Consider the following 18,398-nt stretch of genomic DNA (forward strand, 5'->3'; position numbering starts at 1 on the left):
GAAAAGATACCTAAACGAATTAGCATAATCATACACATACATCTAAACAAAAATGAATGATGTATAACAGACTGACTTGACAGAAATTGTAGACACCGCCCTCCTAAGGACATATATTACTGATCATTTTCTAGCTGAAGATCACAAAAGAGCGGAAACAGAATCGTACTATCACAACCAACAGTGTGCACCAAGCCAGCCTGACTCCACATGAAAGCTCCACCTTAAATATTAAGATATATATAATAAATATAAAAAATAGCTAACCTCTAATCAGTAAGATGTATGATCAGGTGCCACCCATAACAGAACTCATTTTTACAGACCCTTGAAGATAGGGATACTTAAAGACACTTAAAAGATACTGAACTGAGAGACATGTAATGAGGTTATCTTAACTTTGTTCACATCATACATACGGATTTTATAACCTGTATATATATACTTTCATAACATGTAAGTACATCATTTCCTATCTCTCATATATAAACACACAGACAGACACAAACAACTGACTAGCATCCAAAAAGAACTCACCTTTGGCAAAAGTTTTTTAAGTGAGAAAGATGCACTGACTCAGAGATTTCCAGCCAACAGATAGGACTTTAAATATCTGACCTCAAATATTTTCTGAAATAACACACTAACGGTTACAAATAAATAAATACTTGTCAAATTCCAAGTTTCAAAACAATATTCTATGCACTGAGTAACAGGACTTGGCCGATACAGGAGCTGCTTGCTCAGGACCAGTCCTGTTCAATTAGACTGGCTCGCTCGATCATCGGGCACACCTGAGCATCTTCATTTCCAAAGTCAACAGCAGGTATGAGGCAGCAGCAATATGGGCTTGAGGACCCCATAAGCTAAATTAAGAAAGGTCTTTATGATCAGTGTAATGCTCTTTATAATATTTGTCCAGGAATGACTAAGCCCCTGGACAAAGTGAAGGTCCATTGGGATGCTGATGGTGGGGCCCCTCAGAGAAGCTGCTAGAATCTGGTCCTTGGCAGAAGCATCACCAACAAAGACATCAGAGCAAGGGTGACGTGGTCAGGGCCAGCATCCCCACAGGCACTTACTAGGTAAGGGTTGCTGGCTGAATTGTTTACTGTCATCTGAGAGTGATGGAATAAAGACCTCACTGAAATCGTTTTTGCTCTAGAAAGGTTCTAGGAAGGCACACAGGATGTTGTCAGTGAGAAGGCTATGACGCTACTTTGCAGAGTGAAGTGTGTCACACTGAAGGCACTTGTTTACAAGGAACCCCAGATCCAATCTGCCATCACACATCAGAATTCCCACCAGACCTTTTACCTTCACCTGACTTATGTGCTCAAGTCATCTTTTGATTCTTGCTGCCCATTCTTGAAGCCATCATTACAGTCAAAAAGCCTATGAAAATAAAATCTAAATTTGTATTTGCTTAGAAAACTGGAATACAAACAATTAGGGAATCAGGGAGTGTTCCATTAGAATGATTGGGTAATTACTACTTAGTTTCCTTCTAGTACAAGGATGAATTCCCAAATGAGGGGTATTATAACTAATGAGACAAAGCTGTTCACTTTTCAAAATTAATCATCAATCCTATTAATTATGTCTGTATTACACATTCTATTAAATTAGCACACATAATATGAGGCCTTCACACATCAAAAGAAAAGCATTATCATGGCACATTAGCGACTTGATAATCTAGCTGAAAGGAATACAAATATTCATAATTATACTACTTTTCGTAGGATCACCACTTTTCAATTCTCTTATGGTAAGAAAAAAGGATACTTCACAAGGTGAAAGAAGCATGCTTTTGTTTAGGGGTTTTATCACTAAAAAAAAAGAAGTCAGATTAAAGGCTGGTTTGAGGTTTTTAGAAGTCTGTATTTGAGAGATCTAATTAGGGAGAATATTCATTCAGGGACCCACAGCCATGGTGAGGTCAGCACTGCAGGCGGGGGTGAGGCACGTATGATCCTGGGAACAGACGATCTAGGTTAAGAAGGAGCTGGTTTCAAACCGAGAGAGCCTAAAACTGGAGACAGTGCAATCACTGGTCCTTTGGGCCAACTGGAGAAATCATCGGGTGCTTTAGGGCAGGCAAAATGATGGCCTGTTTCTTTGCTAGGCGGTCTCTGTATGGGGACGCAGGCTTTGTCGCTGCCCGGGCTTGAAGCCCTTACAGAGGGCCGGGCTGACGGGAAGCTGATAAGAGAATTATCCTGAAGAGGCCAAGGGAGCTAGCTAACTGGAGGGTCTGATAGGGAATCCTCATGTCACAGTCATGGACTGAACTTGACTTCGTATGCTTGCACATAAGGGGGAGAAAGGATGAAGGCCAATCTAACAAGGCTACTTGCAAAATACATATGTATATTGAAGGGGCTCAGTGACTCTTTGAAAAATAAAACAACATATATGAAGTGCTAAGATGAAAGAGTAACAGCATACAGTATTACTCATCAAATGTTAAGTCTCCCCAATATGTTACCCTGAAGATAAGCCCTAGATTTATATGATACAATTATACCTGCATCTTTGTGTGTGTATTGGGGGGGGGGGGATAACCACCGAAACATAATTTCCGCTATACTAGTATGAGCTTGACGAACCAAAATTTGGTGAAAGTGCTTGCCAACTAACTTAAAGTCAAAGTAAAAAATTTGGACCGAATTGGTATTTCTCTCTCCACACTAAAGAAGAACGTATAGTCTAAATCACGAAGGAACTGGAATAGGAAAGAGAAAGGCCAAAAACACAAGCCAACAAAAAACCCCAAAACAACAACAAAATATGAGAAAGACACAGACTACCGATTTGCAGGTTTCTTTCCATGAGATTACATTTGTTAAACTGGTTTTGAAAAAGAAGTGATTTACTATTTATCATATGGAAACAAACTTACTAGATGAATAATTTACTAATTATAAATTTACTGATTAAGCAGCAAAACACAAGAACTTTTTTATCTGAACAAAATAATCCATGAATTTTCAACATGAGAGAGATTCACCGCCAGATTTTTCCTCTGAAGGTAATGTGGAATTCGCAGCCTCCTGGGCCCCGGTTTCTAAGTATGATTTAAGCACCCCTGATTGATTCATAAACTGCACAGAAGTTCTGATATTTAAATATGGTAGTCCTGGTTGTACATCTCTCCTCTCTGCCGATCCCCTGGCCTGAAATAGTGGCCAGCTTATACCATTTATTTAGATCTCACCAAAGGCAGTTACATTTTCTGTATAAATACTGGTCAGCTCTTTGAGAAATGAAGTAGCACTCAGTTGGATGTATGTATGCATTGATACTTTTTTTTTTGGCTCCATTTTGGAGCTACGAAGCTTATGGGTATTAGAGTAGAACCCAATATTGTTGGTCACTAAAAAGTAGGGCAGCCATATGTCCTGATTTGCTTGGGACACTCCTGGTATAGAGCTATTGCCCCATCCTGATTAATAGCCCCCATTTCTCTCTCAAAAATCATGGTTTGAAGAATAATTTCCAAAGTTGGTCACTCTGTTAAAAGAAGAGAATTCAGCTTTCAAACACACATTTAAATACTCTCTGGCCATTACACTGAGAAAAATCTAGCTCTGTAAAATTCCCGAGAGCAGAAACTGTATTTTTAGAATCTTTCCATCTCTCTATATACCAACATAGAGAATAAGACTCAGAGGACGTGATCTCCCATCTAGTGGCCAGAGGTCGAACAGTCAAGGAGAAGGAGCTGTCTTGATAAGCTTGAGTTATGGCCGACATGTACCCGAGCGCCATTCATCAGTTCATCTATAGGAATTGCTACAAAGCACCGTGGCCTGAAGATCTCTCCTTTTCCTCAAGTATCACCCCAAATATGTGTAATTACTTGTATCTAGAAAGCATGCAAAAAACTCCAGCAGTAAATGCACAATACCTGCCATTAATATAGCTTGTCTAATTTTTTTTTAAAGATCTTTTTTTTTTAAAGATTTTATTTATTTGACAGAGAGAGAAACAGTGAAAGAGGGAACACAAGCAGGGGGGAGTGGGAGAGGGAGAAGCAGGCTCCCCGCTGAGCAGGGAGCCCAATGCAGGGCTTGATCCCATGACCCTGGGATCATGACCTGAGCTGAAGGCAGACCCTTAACCGACTGAGCCACCCAGGCGCTCCCTAATTTTTTATCTGCTACTCTGACTGTAGGTTCACTACTGGATTGAGATGTATCATTGTCTTTCACTTGACTTCATGAGCTTTACTCAATACAAAAGCAATAAGAGAGTGAGAGCCTTGGGAGCGGGGACTGTGCCTTTATGAGAGTAGCCAGCTGTCTCGAGCCTTGCCTTCTGGACTCCAGAGCAGCATCTGGCTTCTGTCCCCAGGACCAGCTTCAGTACAGACATCCGGGGCAAACATACGGACGTCTTCTGTTGACAGGCTCTATCCCCCTGGGTCACAAGAAGGAGCGGGCTCTGTTGGTTTCTCAGGCCTGCCTCACTTTGTGTCCCTAGACCCTCAACAAGGACAACTGACTGCATGGTCGAAAAGGAATCAATTAGGAGTCAGCAGACAAGAGGAATTACTGGGACATTAAATCGGTATTTCGTATTTAGTGGATCTCAAGGCAGCAGCAAGCTTTATGCGCTCAGTGTACCTTATTATGTGTTTGTATATGGACAAAAGGACCAATGTAAAAAACTGGGTGGAGAAAGAGGGTTCAATACTGAAAGCCCTGAAACAGCAAAGGAGCCCACTAGAAGAGGACAGCTCGAGAACATCACAGCATTCTGAGAGAGCCTCTCATTCCTCACAGGTTGTATCTCGTGAACACATCTTTTGCATCACTCTCCTGCCTCATACCACTCCTTTGGGTCCATGTAACAGGTCACAAACATGAACTGATCTAGGCAAATGGCTGTCAGTGTAGATTTAACAGCCACTGGTAGAAACAACGGATTTTTTTTCTTGGTCTTACCTATGCAGTAGGGACAACACTGGCCTTTCCTCAAAACAGGTCTTTCACAGGACACCGACGGACAAGATTCAGAGTAACAGCTGATGACGCTGTCCATGCACACACAGCTGGTACAAACGTCAGGCTTCCAGGACTCGGCTGCCAGGAAGATATCCCCTTCGTCGTTTTTGCAGTAACTAGGCACGCTCTCATTATGGGATGAGGAAGGCTGAGGAGGTTCATCTGGAAAAATTGAACGTAAGGTCAGCTGGAAAAAGGAGATGCTACCGGCCAGCAACTGTGCCACACAGTGAGTTTCACTCCGTCTTATAAAGAGCACACTCGGTCACTGGGGCTCTGTGTGCCTCCCGTAAAAATGACTCCGAAACAAAACAGCAAGCCTGATTTGTGCAGGGTCTTACATTTTAAAAGCAAAACAATAAAGACCACAAAAGACCTGTTACAGAGATTCTGTTAAGTAGTTTGTACAACATTCACTCTACTCTTGCTCTGGAGCTTAACAAAACCCTGGAGGGAGTGGGGGTGGTTGAGGATTTGGATCACATTAGGTGTAAGTCAGGACAATCCTGTGCCCTGCTTTTCCAGGTGGCCATGTCACCCGGTTGGCTAAATGAGCGGGTTTCTGGGAAAGCACCTTTCTTGATAGAAGGCAGATGTGGTCTTCCTCCCAGACTCTTCCTGCCTTGAATCCGAGTGTGCTGCCTAAAGCTGTAATATCCTTATCATACGTGTAGAAGAAGGACCTTGATATCGCTAAGACACCAACTCATCTGCCTCCAAACTTCTTGTAATGAATGGAAAAGAAACTTTTTGTTAAAAAACTGTTGCTGGGTTTTCTAGGACTTGTACCTATGTGCCGTCCTATCCAATCAATACCAAAACTTTCATTGCACCTACTGAACCCCTATGTGTCGTATCCTGATGTTCAGGCTGAAAGATGGTGGGAAATCTACTCGTAAGGATGTACGCACAGAGAAATCACCCACAAGTCATTTGTGTCTTTGCTATTTAAAGACTTTGACCAGAGGGCTCCCAGATACAGTTACAACTCGAAACAGAAAGGAGTATTACCAGAAAACCCAGAGATCTCTTTGGGTCTTGGCATTCAATGAAATTACATAAAAAGCTGTACCCTCACGCAGAAACCTGACTGGAATATAACAAAGAAAAACATGATAGTGAGGTCCCTAGGTTAGAAAGTCACCGGGCTGCTGATAAGAGAAAGCATGATCAACCACCTTCACCACTCCAGAGCTTAGAAACAGCCATGATGTCCTCCCTAGCAAACCTCTGCATTTTCTCAAGGGCCACACGGTCAAAAGGATGATCAGATGCTCCTCCTAGAATTAATTTCATGAAGTCTGCTATTTTCAGCCACACAACCGACCTAACTGGGATAGACAGGTAGTCATCCCCGTGATGTGGAAGCTCTAATGGTCACCTTCTCCTTCTATCCACCTCAGGAGTACATCTGACAGCCACGAAGTTGGATTTGACAAGAGCCTCTCTGAGAAGCGAGGCAGCTGCTTTGTTTTGGGCTCTTTCTGAGGAACAGAGGGCAGTTGGCAAAATGGACTGGGCCCATGCCCTCTCCTCAAAATCATGGAACCCTATTTTCTACTGCCAGTCCCAAAGGCAGTCCCAAGGGGAAGAGAGACACTGTTCCACTGCTCCCAGTGTGCTCTGGGTCTAATTTTAGGCACGGTTCCAAGATGACATCTATATGGGTTAAAGATGGTGAGAGAGGATTACTTTCAAAGTGACCTTTTCAGGGTCATCCACGTCCAGGGATAATTTTGCCACCAGGTTCCTCTGGGCTATGACAGCTTCGCCCTTGCAAGCAGTGTCCAGTCTCACATATAAACATTTAGAAGAGGAAGCAGGGACAGCAGTGATGTAGCTATGAAATAGGTGAAATGAATACCCTAGAGTCTGGAGGCCTCCTGTTAGGGCCTAGAAAAGGCCCCAGGGGACATGGGAACTTGTGGTCAGTGCTACAAGGGAGCCGAAGCTGAGATGCAGGTGACCCCTAACCCAATCCTGGCTGAAAAGGTCATCTGGACTCTTGCCCACGGTATCTTCCTTCTTTGGGCCTCTCCTGCTATTGTCTTCCTGCCCCAGGGACCCCTTCTTTATACTTCCGATTCCAACTACTAACTCTTGTTTTGTTTTTACCCATCCCTTCACTGGTGTCCCTTCATTCTTTTTATTTCTATTCTATTTCCCTCTCTCTTCTATGCTATGCTTCTTTCCAACTCTAAACAATAAAGAATGAAAGAGATTTAATAAATCTTTAAAAAGAAAGAAGTATTATTCTATTCTCTCCCTTTTTCTACTTTGGTGAAGTATCACCACCCACAGGGATGCTCGATCTTTCTTTGTGAACCCATTTCCACTTCCAGACCTTGCACTAAACCAAGCCAGAGGCGAGGGAAAGTGGAAGGACAGAGGGAGTGATAACAGGGCACCCTAGGGGAAACAATCACCAAGAGGGACACAACTCTTCCAACTGCACATATATCTCGTTTCTGGACTACTTTAGGATGCAAGTATCCTAAGATTAGAGATGGTCTTTTTCCAGATGTGAAATACACCATTTATCAATGCTACTGTTGAAATTGACTGTGAAGAAAATGTTTTGCGTTTTAATACTTTTTAATATCGCTGTGACACAACTATGAATGGAAAGTTCAGAAAGATCAATTAAGGGGCAGGTGACTTACTTTAAAATAAGAGCATTCCAGAAATGCTCTTATTCACAGATGTAAGAGTAACCTTTGGAATACTGACATATAAAGCAGTAAGTCCTAATGTTTAAGATGAAGGCCAGCACTTAAGTATCTCTTGAGTCATACATAAAGAAAGGATGAGCCACCCAGGCTTAAGTTAATAAACTCAACACCAGGTGTTCAGGGGTGTCTGTTCCCCTTAGGAACGGAACAGAAGAACATTACAAGGGTTTGCAAATGAATAGAAGAGTGATAAAAAATTATGTATATGTTTCACTGAGCAGAAATACTCTACGGATAGACACTGAGAAGGTAAATGGTTATTGATTTAAGTTGAAAAGACCAAAGATTAAGCAACAACAAAATAAAACTAGTTGTGTTGTCAACTTGGTGATGTTACATATACAAAGTACCTTCTGGAAAATTCCGGTGTTAATTACAAGTGCTACTTTAGTTACAGAACCAGGAATTTAGGTTTAAAATCCTGACACAATTTTGTCTTATATGTATCATGACCCTAAGTTTACCAGCCAGGGACAGATTACCTGAGTAATAAAAAGAAATCAATACTCTCTGTACATTTGCAGTGCTCGTCAAATTAATACTTTTGGATCTTAATTTATTAATCACCCCAGCTTTGAGGAATTGAATATTATGCATATTTTAGCAATTTCCTGTTCAACATTCTCAAAAGTATCTTTGCCACCCTTATATATTTCAAAGAATTTTATTCACATGACTTATTAACAGCTGCTTCTCAGATCTGTGAAAGACAAAGACGACTTTTCACCTTTGCAAAATCATCTGGCATAATCTGGTGCAGCAGGGCCGTCTCTCGACGTGCAAAGTTAAGGGGGAAAAAAAATGGAAGAAAAAGAGACAATCTTTCTCCCCCCCGCCCAAGGCACCTCAGATGCAAGGCACATTCACTACATAAATCTGTGGCTGATGGAAGGGAATGAATTTAGGAAGCAGGATGCCGGCTCCTGGCTCTGCACGCCGCCCTGTGTGGCTCCACCGGGCCCGCGGCGCTCCTGCCGAAAGACAGCGCCTGCGCGGCCGCGGGTCCCGCCCAACAACAGCGCCTGCGCGGCAGCCTCCGCCACCCCTCCCCCACCGGGGGCGCCGCAGGGCGCGGCTTAGTCACCTGTGCACTGGGGGCAGCAGGAATCCTGGGTGCGTGAGGGGTTCTGGCAGAGCAGCGGCGGGCACACCTCCGTCTCGCATAGCACCCGCCCGCTGTGGCAGGTGCACTGTGTACACGAGTCGATGTTCCACGTTTCTCCTTCCACAAAGTACTCTCCTCCCGGGGCGTGGCAAATGGAGGGGGTGCTGAGCTCTGGCTTTTGCACCACAAAGTCATCTGGGAAATGACAGAAAATGAAAACACAAGGAATTATTCAATTGCAGCCTCCCCAACTCTTGAAGAACCTGGTGTTGTCTGCTCGAAGGGACAGAGAAGAAGTGGCCGTGGAGGAGCTCCCTCTACTCCTATCAAGACAAGAGTGAGGGGACGGTCCCTGCACAGAAACAGAAGGCAACAGCAGAAGCGCTGGTTTCAAGAAGGGAGATTCAAGTGGTTCCAGTCTGTCAACAGTGATGACAGAATTCAATAAGGGAGTTCAATTACCTCGAGAGGACTCTTCCTGTGGAGAAGAGAACAGGGCCTCTTAGGGCAGCTCTGAATGTGCGGAAGTGTCTAGAATAACAATCTCTCACTTACTGAATGCGGACCGTGGTCCAGTTTCCATGCGAAGTGCTCTATCTTATTTACTCCTTACACCGACCTTAGACCTTGTGAGGTAGGTGCTAGGATCCTATTTTACATAGGAGGAACGGAGGTTTCAGTATTAAGGGCAGACAAGGAATCTAAACCCAAGACTATGTTCGTTTGGGTCATGGCTATGTCTCCAGATTAAACACGGCTTCCAAGTGATCTGTGCCCCATCCACTCCATTATCTCTAGGATCCTGAGGACGGTGATACTTGGAAGTACATCCGGCTGCTGAGCGGGCCACAGCCCAACCGAGAGCAGCCGTGAGCAAACTGAGCAGGAATGCTCGCTCTTTCAGAATCAACAGTCTGGAAACCCTCACCTGAGACTAAACATCTGCTTGGCGATGTCATCATCAGGACAGGTCAATGCCCAGAAACCCATGATAACTATATTTTCTCTCCCCAGAGGAGAGGCATTTTGGTGTCTTGGTGAGATGATAATGATAGAGAGGGAACTGAATGTTTAGCCTGTCTGCAGAGATGCTGGGAGGGGCCCCGAGGCTGTGCCAGGGAAAGGAGCAGTATGAGGACATTAAGCATATTCGGGTAATCCAAATACAACAAGCGTTTCAAGAAGGCGTTTCAAGAAGGTGAACCCTGCCGAGGAGCAGTGTGGAGACACCCAGGCCAGCTCATGCTTGGAGCTCGGTGGTAACTGGGCCCCAGGACAGCTACCCTGTCTGTGCAGGCATGCTCAGAACCGGAATCTCTGAGGAGCCACGCTGTGGTGACATTCAAAGTGGTGGTCAGCACGAGAGTTAAGCACCTACGAGATGCAGTGGGGTGGGCTGATTTCCAGCTCAGAAGGGAACTGTGCCCACAGCTTTGTCTCAAGGGAACGCGTAGAGACTGGCACTTTGACTGAGTGGACACATCACAGGGAACAGACACTAGCCAGGGCTCATGTGCATACGCCACCCGAGCAAACTCTGCAGTTCTGAGCAAAGGGGAGAGGATGCAAATCAGAACGAAAGTGAGCTGGGACCAGATGGTTTACCGAGAAGACAAAAACTGTTCGAAAGAGCAGCAATGAACTAATGTTGGAAAAGGCTCCCTTACTGCCTTTTCCCTTCACCAAGGACTGAGAGAGGCTCCCAATTACTGCCCTTCTACACGCAGACACGGAGGGAAGTGGTCAGAAGAAAGCGATGCGTGTTTGCGGGCGTCTTCTCTTGCTCACCTCTCTGCCATAGCCCATGCCTCATGGCAAACCCGCGAGCGGCAGGAGAGACAGAGACGAGAGACAAACAGAGAGAGAGAGCAAACACCTGAGAAACAGCATCATTTGGTGAATCTTCTATCAGGAGAGTTTAGGAACTGCTCACCTATCCCAGAAAGGAAAACAGCTGATCCTTGAATGCAAGAGGAGAGAAAATGTTTAATGTAGGAATCCCTGAATGCAACAGCTCTGGGGTCTCTCATGAGAAGAATGTAAATGGTAATCCACTAAAGGTTTTTGGAAAAAATATATCTACAGATCCATATATGTGTGTTTATACATATATATTCACCACCCACAACAATACATCAGTAATCCTGTGTGTATTTATATGACAATTTTCTCTATCTCTGTAACAAAGAAAACTCATTTTGGTTCCACTGACTTCCAGCTTGTTAAGTCCATCATCTGTTCTTAGTAACGTCTCTGCATTTGAACCAGTCTGGCTGAGACTTCTTCACTGAGTACAAGTTTAGCAAAGACCCAGGTGCCGTCCACACTCCATACACTTGTGCCTAAAATTAAAGCATGGGGTCTTCATTGCAACAAATGATTTTTCCTTCCCCAAAGAGTCAACACAGAGTTGTTTCATTAAACTGCTCATTTATCTTCTGTGTCAATGGACACTAGTAGTTTTTCATATTTAATAGCAAAACATGTGAAAAAGGAAACTTTCAGTGTGGGACTCATAGGACTGCACTATGGGGAAAACAAAACAAACATGATCATCTGGTCCTCTACAGGGGTATGGGGGCTGCCTGTCACTTTGACACCTTAGTTACTGAGGGGTGTCGATGCTCAGAGCTAACAGGGACTTCAAGTGTCCCTCTCCTCACCCCGGCCATGGCTGGCAAGGCCACCTCCCCTCAGGCCGGGCCTGCCTTGCTGGAGAAAGATAGGTCTCAGGTTCCTGACGGCACCCACTGCATAGGTGGATCCGTTCACAGGGAGACGTGGGACAGGACTGACCAGAGGAGAAGTAATGAGGACTCTGAAATCCGACAGTACACCCATTCCAACTTTAAAAGAGATGTGGTGCAAGAATCAGGAGACTTCACTTCTCCCTGGCCTTCTGACATATTATTTGACTTTGGGTAAGAGAGCTAGTATTTCGGAGTCTGTTTTTCAAATGAAAAACTGCCTAAGCACATTTTCCCCTAACTCAAGTGGCCTGCAGAGAGGAAGAAATAATAAATGCAGGACTATATTGAGCTCTGTGGATGAACGGCACTAGATGAGGTATTATGGTAATAATTACTGTTATTGACAACCATAATTCAGACCCCCATGAATTATATAATCTGGTCTGTTCTTCTAGCAACTTCTCTTGATTACCATCATTAGGACTTGAAATGTTTGGGATGTGTGGTCACTCTAAATATCTCCATTTGGCAAGAGCACCACATGGCCATTAATTTAAAAAGGGGCAACAGCCACAGACTTTGATAATTCTCTCCCTCTCAAATATTCCCTTATAAATAATAAGCTTTTACGGAATAAAGTTAGCATCAATCCCTTCCGATTAACTAAAACACTCAGCCTTAATACACCATCTGTAAAACGGAGAGCTGGAGCTTAAGTACACTAGGTCTGCAATCCTTTACAAAAATACCGTCCGAAGACCCATATCATTGAGTAAACTATCAAAAAACAAGGAGAGTCGTTCTAGGGTTTGAGCATTTCCTCTGGTCCTCGGCCAATCATTGACAGCCCCTGGCTGATTCTGTGGCCGTGGCTGACAAAAGCCACGGAGAGCTGGAATGTGCTCCAGGGGGTCGTCCCCTGCATGTCCCCCAGAGTCACAGATGTGATGAGGCCCTGCAAGGCAGAAGTCATTTGCTTAGGGAGCGCACAAGATGGCAGCCAGCTTTTACCTGAACATGACGGGCAGCACTGTCCCGGATGAATGGTGGGGTTGCCACAGGCAGGCACCGGGCAGGTGATCAGAGCACACATTTCCCGTCCATTGTGACAGTAGCATTCCCGGCACCCATCATGCCAGCTCTCCTCATTTTTATGATGATGGCCATCCATGGACAGACATGTGCCTGACAGGACAGGTGGCCCGGCTGAAGCAGGGACCTCTGGACAGACAGAAGGCAGCCTGGTAAAGAAGCAGCTACTGCACAGGATAAATAGCCTGTAGTGTCCTCACAGGTAATGCGACCCAGCCACCAAAAATCACGGGTACAAAAGGACAGTTCATGACACGGGAAAGGCTCGTGAGAATAATTTAAGTTAACAGGCTCTCACTTTTGAAAAAAGAAAAATAGGAAAAAAAAAAAAAAACCCTGCAAATAAGTTTCTCTCCTACTAACGGGATTATAGTTGATTTCTACCCCTTTCCCTCTACTTCCTCATATTTTCTACAGTAAACAAGCACTGATTTCATAGCAAATAGTACATACATGTTTAATATATGCGGAATAATCACTCTAGAAGTCACCCAGTGGGGAAAGCCTGGGCCTCTTGAAACTAACAGATTTTTGTTCAGTGCAACAATCGAAGCAGTGACTAGATTTTTGTTTACTCTGACCCCTTGAAGACACTGTTAAGGGTGATAACTGCCTAACTTTGAAAACACACCACAGGGACGCCTGGGTGGCTCAGTCGTTAAACATCTGCCTTCAGCTCAGGTCATGATCCCAGGGTCCTGGGATCGAGCCCCGCATCGGGCTCCCTGCTCCGCGGGGAAGCCTGCTTCTCCCTCTCCCACTCCTCCTGCTTGTGTTCCCTCTCTCGCTGTGTCTCTCTCTTCAAATAAATAAATAAATAAATAAATAAATAAATAAATAAATAGAAAACAAAACACACCACAAACTTGAGGGATCTTTTACTGCTGAATCTGTGGGTCATGCTGACAAGTAAAGCAGACTGGGTGGGGTGGGTGGCCAGGCTGGAGCTGGGGTACGGGCAGAAATGGCAGTTGGGGTGCATGCTCCCATGGCTGCAGGGACGTCTTGAACAGGGAAGTCCCAGACAAAATGCATGCCCAGGATTCGTGCGTATGTAGAGACCGAGGCTGGCGTTTGCTGATTCAGAAGTTTAAATTCTCACAGAAAACTGTTACCAGAAAATAGATAAGCAGGCTGCTTAGCCACGCCCACCCTCACAGGCTCCGAAAAGGGCTCTCTGCTGCATCACTGTATCAAGCCACTGCCCAACAGAAGCAGACTCTACCGAGGTCAAGGTAAAGGTGCTCTAGGCTAACGTTCCTAATATGGGTAAAACTGAAGAGCTGAGAAGTCATTCGTTTGGTCAAATGTGCTTGTCCGTTATATGCTTACTTTAAACTCTATTCTGAGCTCTTATTCCAATGAGATGGAAGGAAAAGGGATGGACCCATAGAGAGTGACATTTGTGTCTGAATAGACAACCGTCACTGAAACGGTTTCAATTACATGATGTCCTCCTGTTCTCCGGTTCTGAGCCCTGGCTGTTCTGAAGGGGGGAAGAAGGGTCATGGGTTCGCACTTACCTCTGCACTTGCAGAGAAGACAGCCGTGACTGTCCTGCTGGAAACCCAGGGGGCAGATTTTACTGCATGGGAGCTCCGGGCATTTCTTGCAGCGACAGATGTCACAGCCGTGCTTATTCTTCCTGGGTAATTAAAATTTTGTCAGAGGTCAGAAAATCCAAAAGTCTCAAATGATGTCCAAGCACTCAGACCAAGGGTCACTGAAGGGATACTACTCTTGAGCAGAATAACTTGACTTACGCTCTCAAAAACTCGTGGAGTGATGTCTAAGTAGCTCTCTGTGGCCGTGACCACCACTTACCCATGGCCAAGGTTTGGAATTGCCCAAGGACTAATGTGCTTCTGGGATGTGACTGTCAGAAACCCAATGACATGACTGCTGTTTTAATTAGGAAAAGTAGTACCGTAATATAAAAAAGATGAACGTGTAATTCCATGAATGGGATGGTAAAGGGTATACTGTTGGTCAATGCTGGAGGCCAGCATTGGGGCAGAAGTCCTCCTTTTGTCAGGGTAAACCTTCCTCACATGACCACAATCTTTGAGAAATTTCAGACACTAGTAGAAATATTTTTTTTAAAAGATTGAAAAATATATTTACTGGGGGGGAGAGAGTGAGCACGAGTGGGGGGCGAGGGGCAGAGGCAAAAGCAGATCCCAACTGAGTGCGAAGCCCGATACAGGGCTCTGTCCCAGGACCCCGAGATCATGACCTGAGCTGAAATCAGATACTTAACTGATTGAGCCACCCAGGCGCCCCACTAGTAGTAACATTAATGAGCATCTTACTGAACTTAGAGCAGACAGAAGGAAAACCTAAGACTCCACAGACCTGGGAAGACTGGACCAAGATTGATAAAGAATAAAAACTTTGAGAAGCCCTGCAATCAAGGTCCACTCATGATTTCACTAGCGAGGAAAGAATATCAACTGAACAATGCTCCATACACGGGGTATAAAGAAGCATGCGGGATACAGGAAAAAGGCTGCACTTTAATAAACTAGAGTGCCTAAATTTTGTGATTGGAAAGATGATGTTAAATAAATAAATATGTGTTTACGAAATACATCACAGTAATTTATTTATTTATTTAAAGATTTTATTTTATTTATTTGACAGAGAGAGAAACCGCGAGAGAGGGAACACAAGCAAGGGGAATGGGAGAGGGAGAAGCAGGCTTCCCATGGAGCAGAGAGCCCGACGTGGGGCTCGATCCCAGGACCCTGGGATCATGACCTGAGCCGAAGGCAGACGCTTAACGACTGAGCCACCCAGGTGCCCCACATCACAGTAATTTAAGTGAAGATTTTTTTGGAAAAAAAAAATTCTTAACAAACATTCCTTATTTTCTCTAAAAGGAGAATGTTACGGTCTGGTACAGAGGAGCTCCCTCTGTGTCCCGTCCACAGGCCACAGGACCGAGTCTTCTCCTAGGCTCCACATCTGCTCTGCAGGCTTTGCCCTAGCTGGCTTACTGGGCCTCAGACAAGGAGGAGTTACTCTATTTACCCTCAGGTTTCACCCCAAGTAGCCCTAAGTGGCAACACTGGTGTTCCAATAACACAAACACACAAAAAAAATTCCTGTTCTTTTTCATCTTGGATAAATTAAGGGACTCTGAGAGGAGACCGCTCTATGGGAAACCCTTGGTATACCACTGCCCAAGTGACAATTAAACCACAATCTGCTAAGTGAAATGAGAACTGAGTGCTGGGGTCTACATATTTATGTCAACATGATGAGAAGAACGAATTAAATGAATTATTCATAGTCATGCGAGAACACATGTCATTTTTAAGCTCTATCAAGGCTTTACCTGATTTGTTCATTCATTTAGATATCCATCCACCTGTCCACCGACCCCTTCTGTAAGCCTTTGCTGCACACAGAGAGGAACAATCTACTCAGCAGGTATGGATAAGGGGCACGGAAGGCTGCCTTCGTCCCAGTACTCCCATATGGTGTCTGGCCAACATTTCTCCTTCAGAGGCTGCCCTTGAAACCACATTTTCTAGCTGATAAAGTACTTATTTGTCTACGGTGATCTGCTTGGTTCTCCCTGAATGTGCTTACTGATAGGAACATGCCATGGACTCCACAGTCCTCTAAAGGCTTTCTCTCCAAGGTGAAGGTTGGACTTGAACCTCGATTCTGAGCTGTCATTACACTGCAGCAGCAGGTGTTTGTAGTTACTATTATGATAATAATATTTTATTGGACATTAGGAGTGGGGCTAAGAAATAATACTTTCACTGGTATAAAAGTCCTATTTTAGGATTAAGAACAATGACGGTTTATTAATTTGGGGATGTTTTAAGGATAGTGAGCATCCTCAATTTATCCTAAAATTAGAATTAAGATTCCCCTATCCCTGCTAAACTAGAATTCCTAAGAGGAACCATAAAAATGGTAACTTTAAGATGGCAGGCAAGGGATGATGAATCTAAGTCCTTTATAATTACTAGTACTATACAAATATATTAAAAATTGGAAAGGCAGATGGGGCGCCTAGGTGGCTCCGTCGGTTAAGTGGCTGACTCTTGATTTTGGCTCGGGTCATGATCTCAGGATTGTGAGATGGAGCCCCACGTCAGGCTCTGCATTCAGCGGGGAGTCTGCTTGAGGATTCTCCCTCTCCCTCTCCCCCTGCCCGCGTGCGTGCGTGCGTCTTTCTCTCTCTCTCTAAAATAAATAAATCTTTAAGGAATAAAAATGATAAAGCAAGATTAGGGAAGGTAACCTTTTAGGAAACCAGCTTAATACAAAGACAGAAATAGATGTTAGTACAGACACTAAACAAATGTGAAGTGCCTTTTCCCCCTGGGATAATCTCGATTTTCCAGGGGTTTGGTTCAACAAAGAATTTTTGAAAATCTAAGTCATGGTTCTTATCTCTAAGGGAATTCATAAAAGATACTGCTACATGGAGAAAAAGATGTTATAAACTACAGACCAGCACCAAGGTAAGATAGGGAGGCGTGGCAAATAATCATGCTCCACGTGGCCAATGAGTGGCCACTGATCTTAAAGTACACATTATTAAATAAATTATCACCAAACAGTCACTGGGACAGTTGTGAAAAGTTGTGGCATGTCCAATACTGGGCTCTCATGACAACTCCATTCCCTCTGGCAGTGTGCAAAGGCCTTTGCTATGAGGCAGCCTCACAGAAGAGGCCCAAAGGACAGTGGCAGAATGAGGCTCTGGCCCCTCTTCATCAAAGAGTTAAGAGTAAAACCCCCCTTTTGCTGCTCTCTGATTCACTTAACAAAGCAAACACAGATATTCTGGATTCAGTGCATCACTGATCCATTCACATACACATGAGACAATTAACAAAAGTAAGCATGGACGTTTCATTAAGTTACAGATGATTAAGAAGAGAGCTTCTGAATTAAGAAATACTTACAGGTATCCAAATGGACAATACTTGTCACAGATTATGGGTCTGCACTTCTTGGGCCGTGGGCGGCACTGACAGATCTCACAGTTGTGGGCATCAGTCAGGAAACCGAAGGGGCAGCCCAAAGTACAGCCTCGCTTGAGGCCCGAGCACAGCTCCTCCCCTGTGAAGAGAGGCAGAGAGCGTGACGTGCTGATGAACACATGGACGCTTCCACACCTGCCCCTAATATCTGCCGGTCCTCTTCCACAGATGTAAATACTATACTCTATTATACTATAGCATTAGGAATGGTTAAAAATTACAGAGCCACCATTCCTTGGTTATCTCAACATAACTCCACATCTTGGTACTAATCGAGGAAAGAAGCCCCAAAAAACAGATTTCTGAAGTGTATTCCAATCTGGTGCTAAAGAGCAGGCTGTGACTACTCTTTGAGGTGTGGATGAAACGGAGTGCTATTTTTTCATGAAATTTGTTCTTATGAGTTCCTCAAACTACTGATTACTATTTAATGTTTAAATGTGAGAATGAGACACTTAAACCCCAAACTACATTATATCTTTTGCTCCAACTAAATGCTTATGATAACGCACATTCTTCAATGTTCACACAATGTTTTCTCTTAGGAGCTTTAGATACAATCCTATAATACCGCATATTATATGCAGTCTGAAGGATTTCTTACCCTTTCTTTAAAAAGAAACAGGCCTAATAACACGTTATAAAGTGAAATAGTATTTCAATTTAGGTATTTTTTCCCAACCACTGACAGATAGCCACGTCTTTGGATAAGTCTAACTGACTAAAAAGCGTATGTGACAAAAACGTCTACATTA

At 44.0% G+C, this 18,398-nt stretch overlaps 1 protein-coding gene and 1 long non-coding RNA gene across 8 annotated transcripts in view; both read right to left on the minus strand.

The window, feature by feature from the left end:
• Positions 1-18,398, minus strand: part of LOC145715952 (uncharacterized) — a 519,543-nt gene that overhangs the window by 79,066 nt on the left and 422,079 nt on the right. The window lies entirely within an intron of this gene.
• Positions 1-18,398, minus strand: part of CRIM1 (cysteine rich transmembrane BMP regulator 1) — a 180,548-nt gene that overhangs the window by 26,119 nt on the left and 136,031 nt on the right. For 6 of the 7 annotated variants that reach the window (XM_081796925.1, XM_081796921.1, XM_081796923.1 and 3 more), the window contains 5 exons: positions 17,566-17,722; positions 14,155-14,276; positions 12,551-12,760; positions 8,829-9,044; positions 4,953-5,174 (listed from right to left, as the gene is read on the minus strand). In XM_081796925.1, the coding sequence (XP_081653051.1) occupies positions 4,953-5,174; positions 8,829-9,044; positions 12,551-12,760; positions 14,155-14,276; positions 17,566-17,722 (927 nt within the window). The remainder of the gene's footprint in view (positions 1-4,952; positions 5,175-8,828; positions 9,045-12,550; positions 12,761-14,154; positions 14,277-17,565; positions 17,723-18,398) is intronic. The other variant, XM_081796926.1, reaches the window with a different exon arrangement.

The sequence above is a fragment of the Leptonychotes weddellii genome, chromosome 10 (assembly GCF_054177405.1).
Source record: "Leptonychotes weddellii isolate Sample4059 chromosome 10, ASM5417740v2, whole genome shotgun sequence".
In the NCBI taxonomy this organism is placed as follows: domain Eukaryota; kingdom Metazoa; phylum Chordata; class Mammalia; order Carnivora; family Phocidae; genus Leptonychotes; species Leptonychotes weddellii.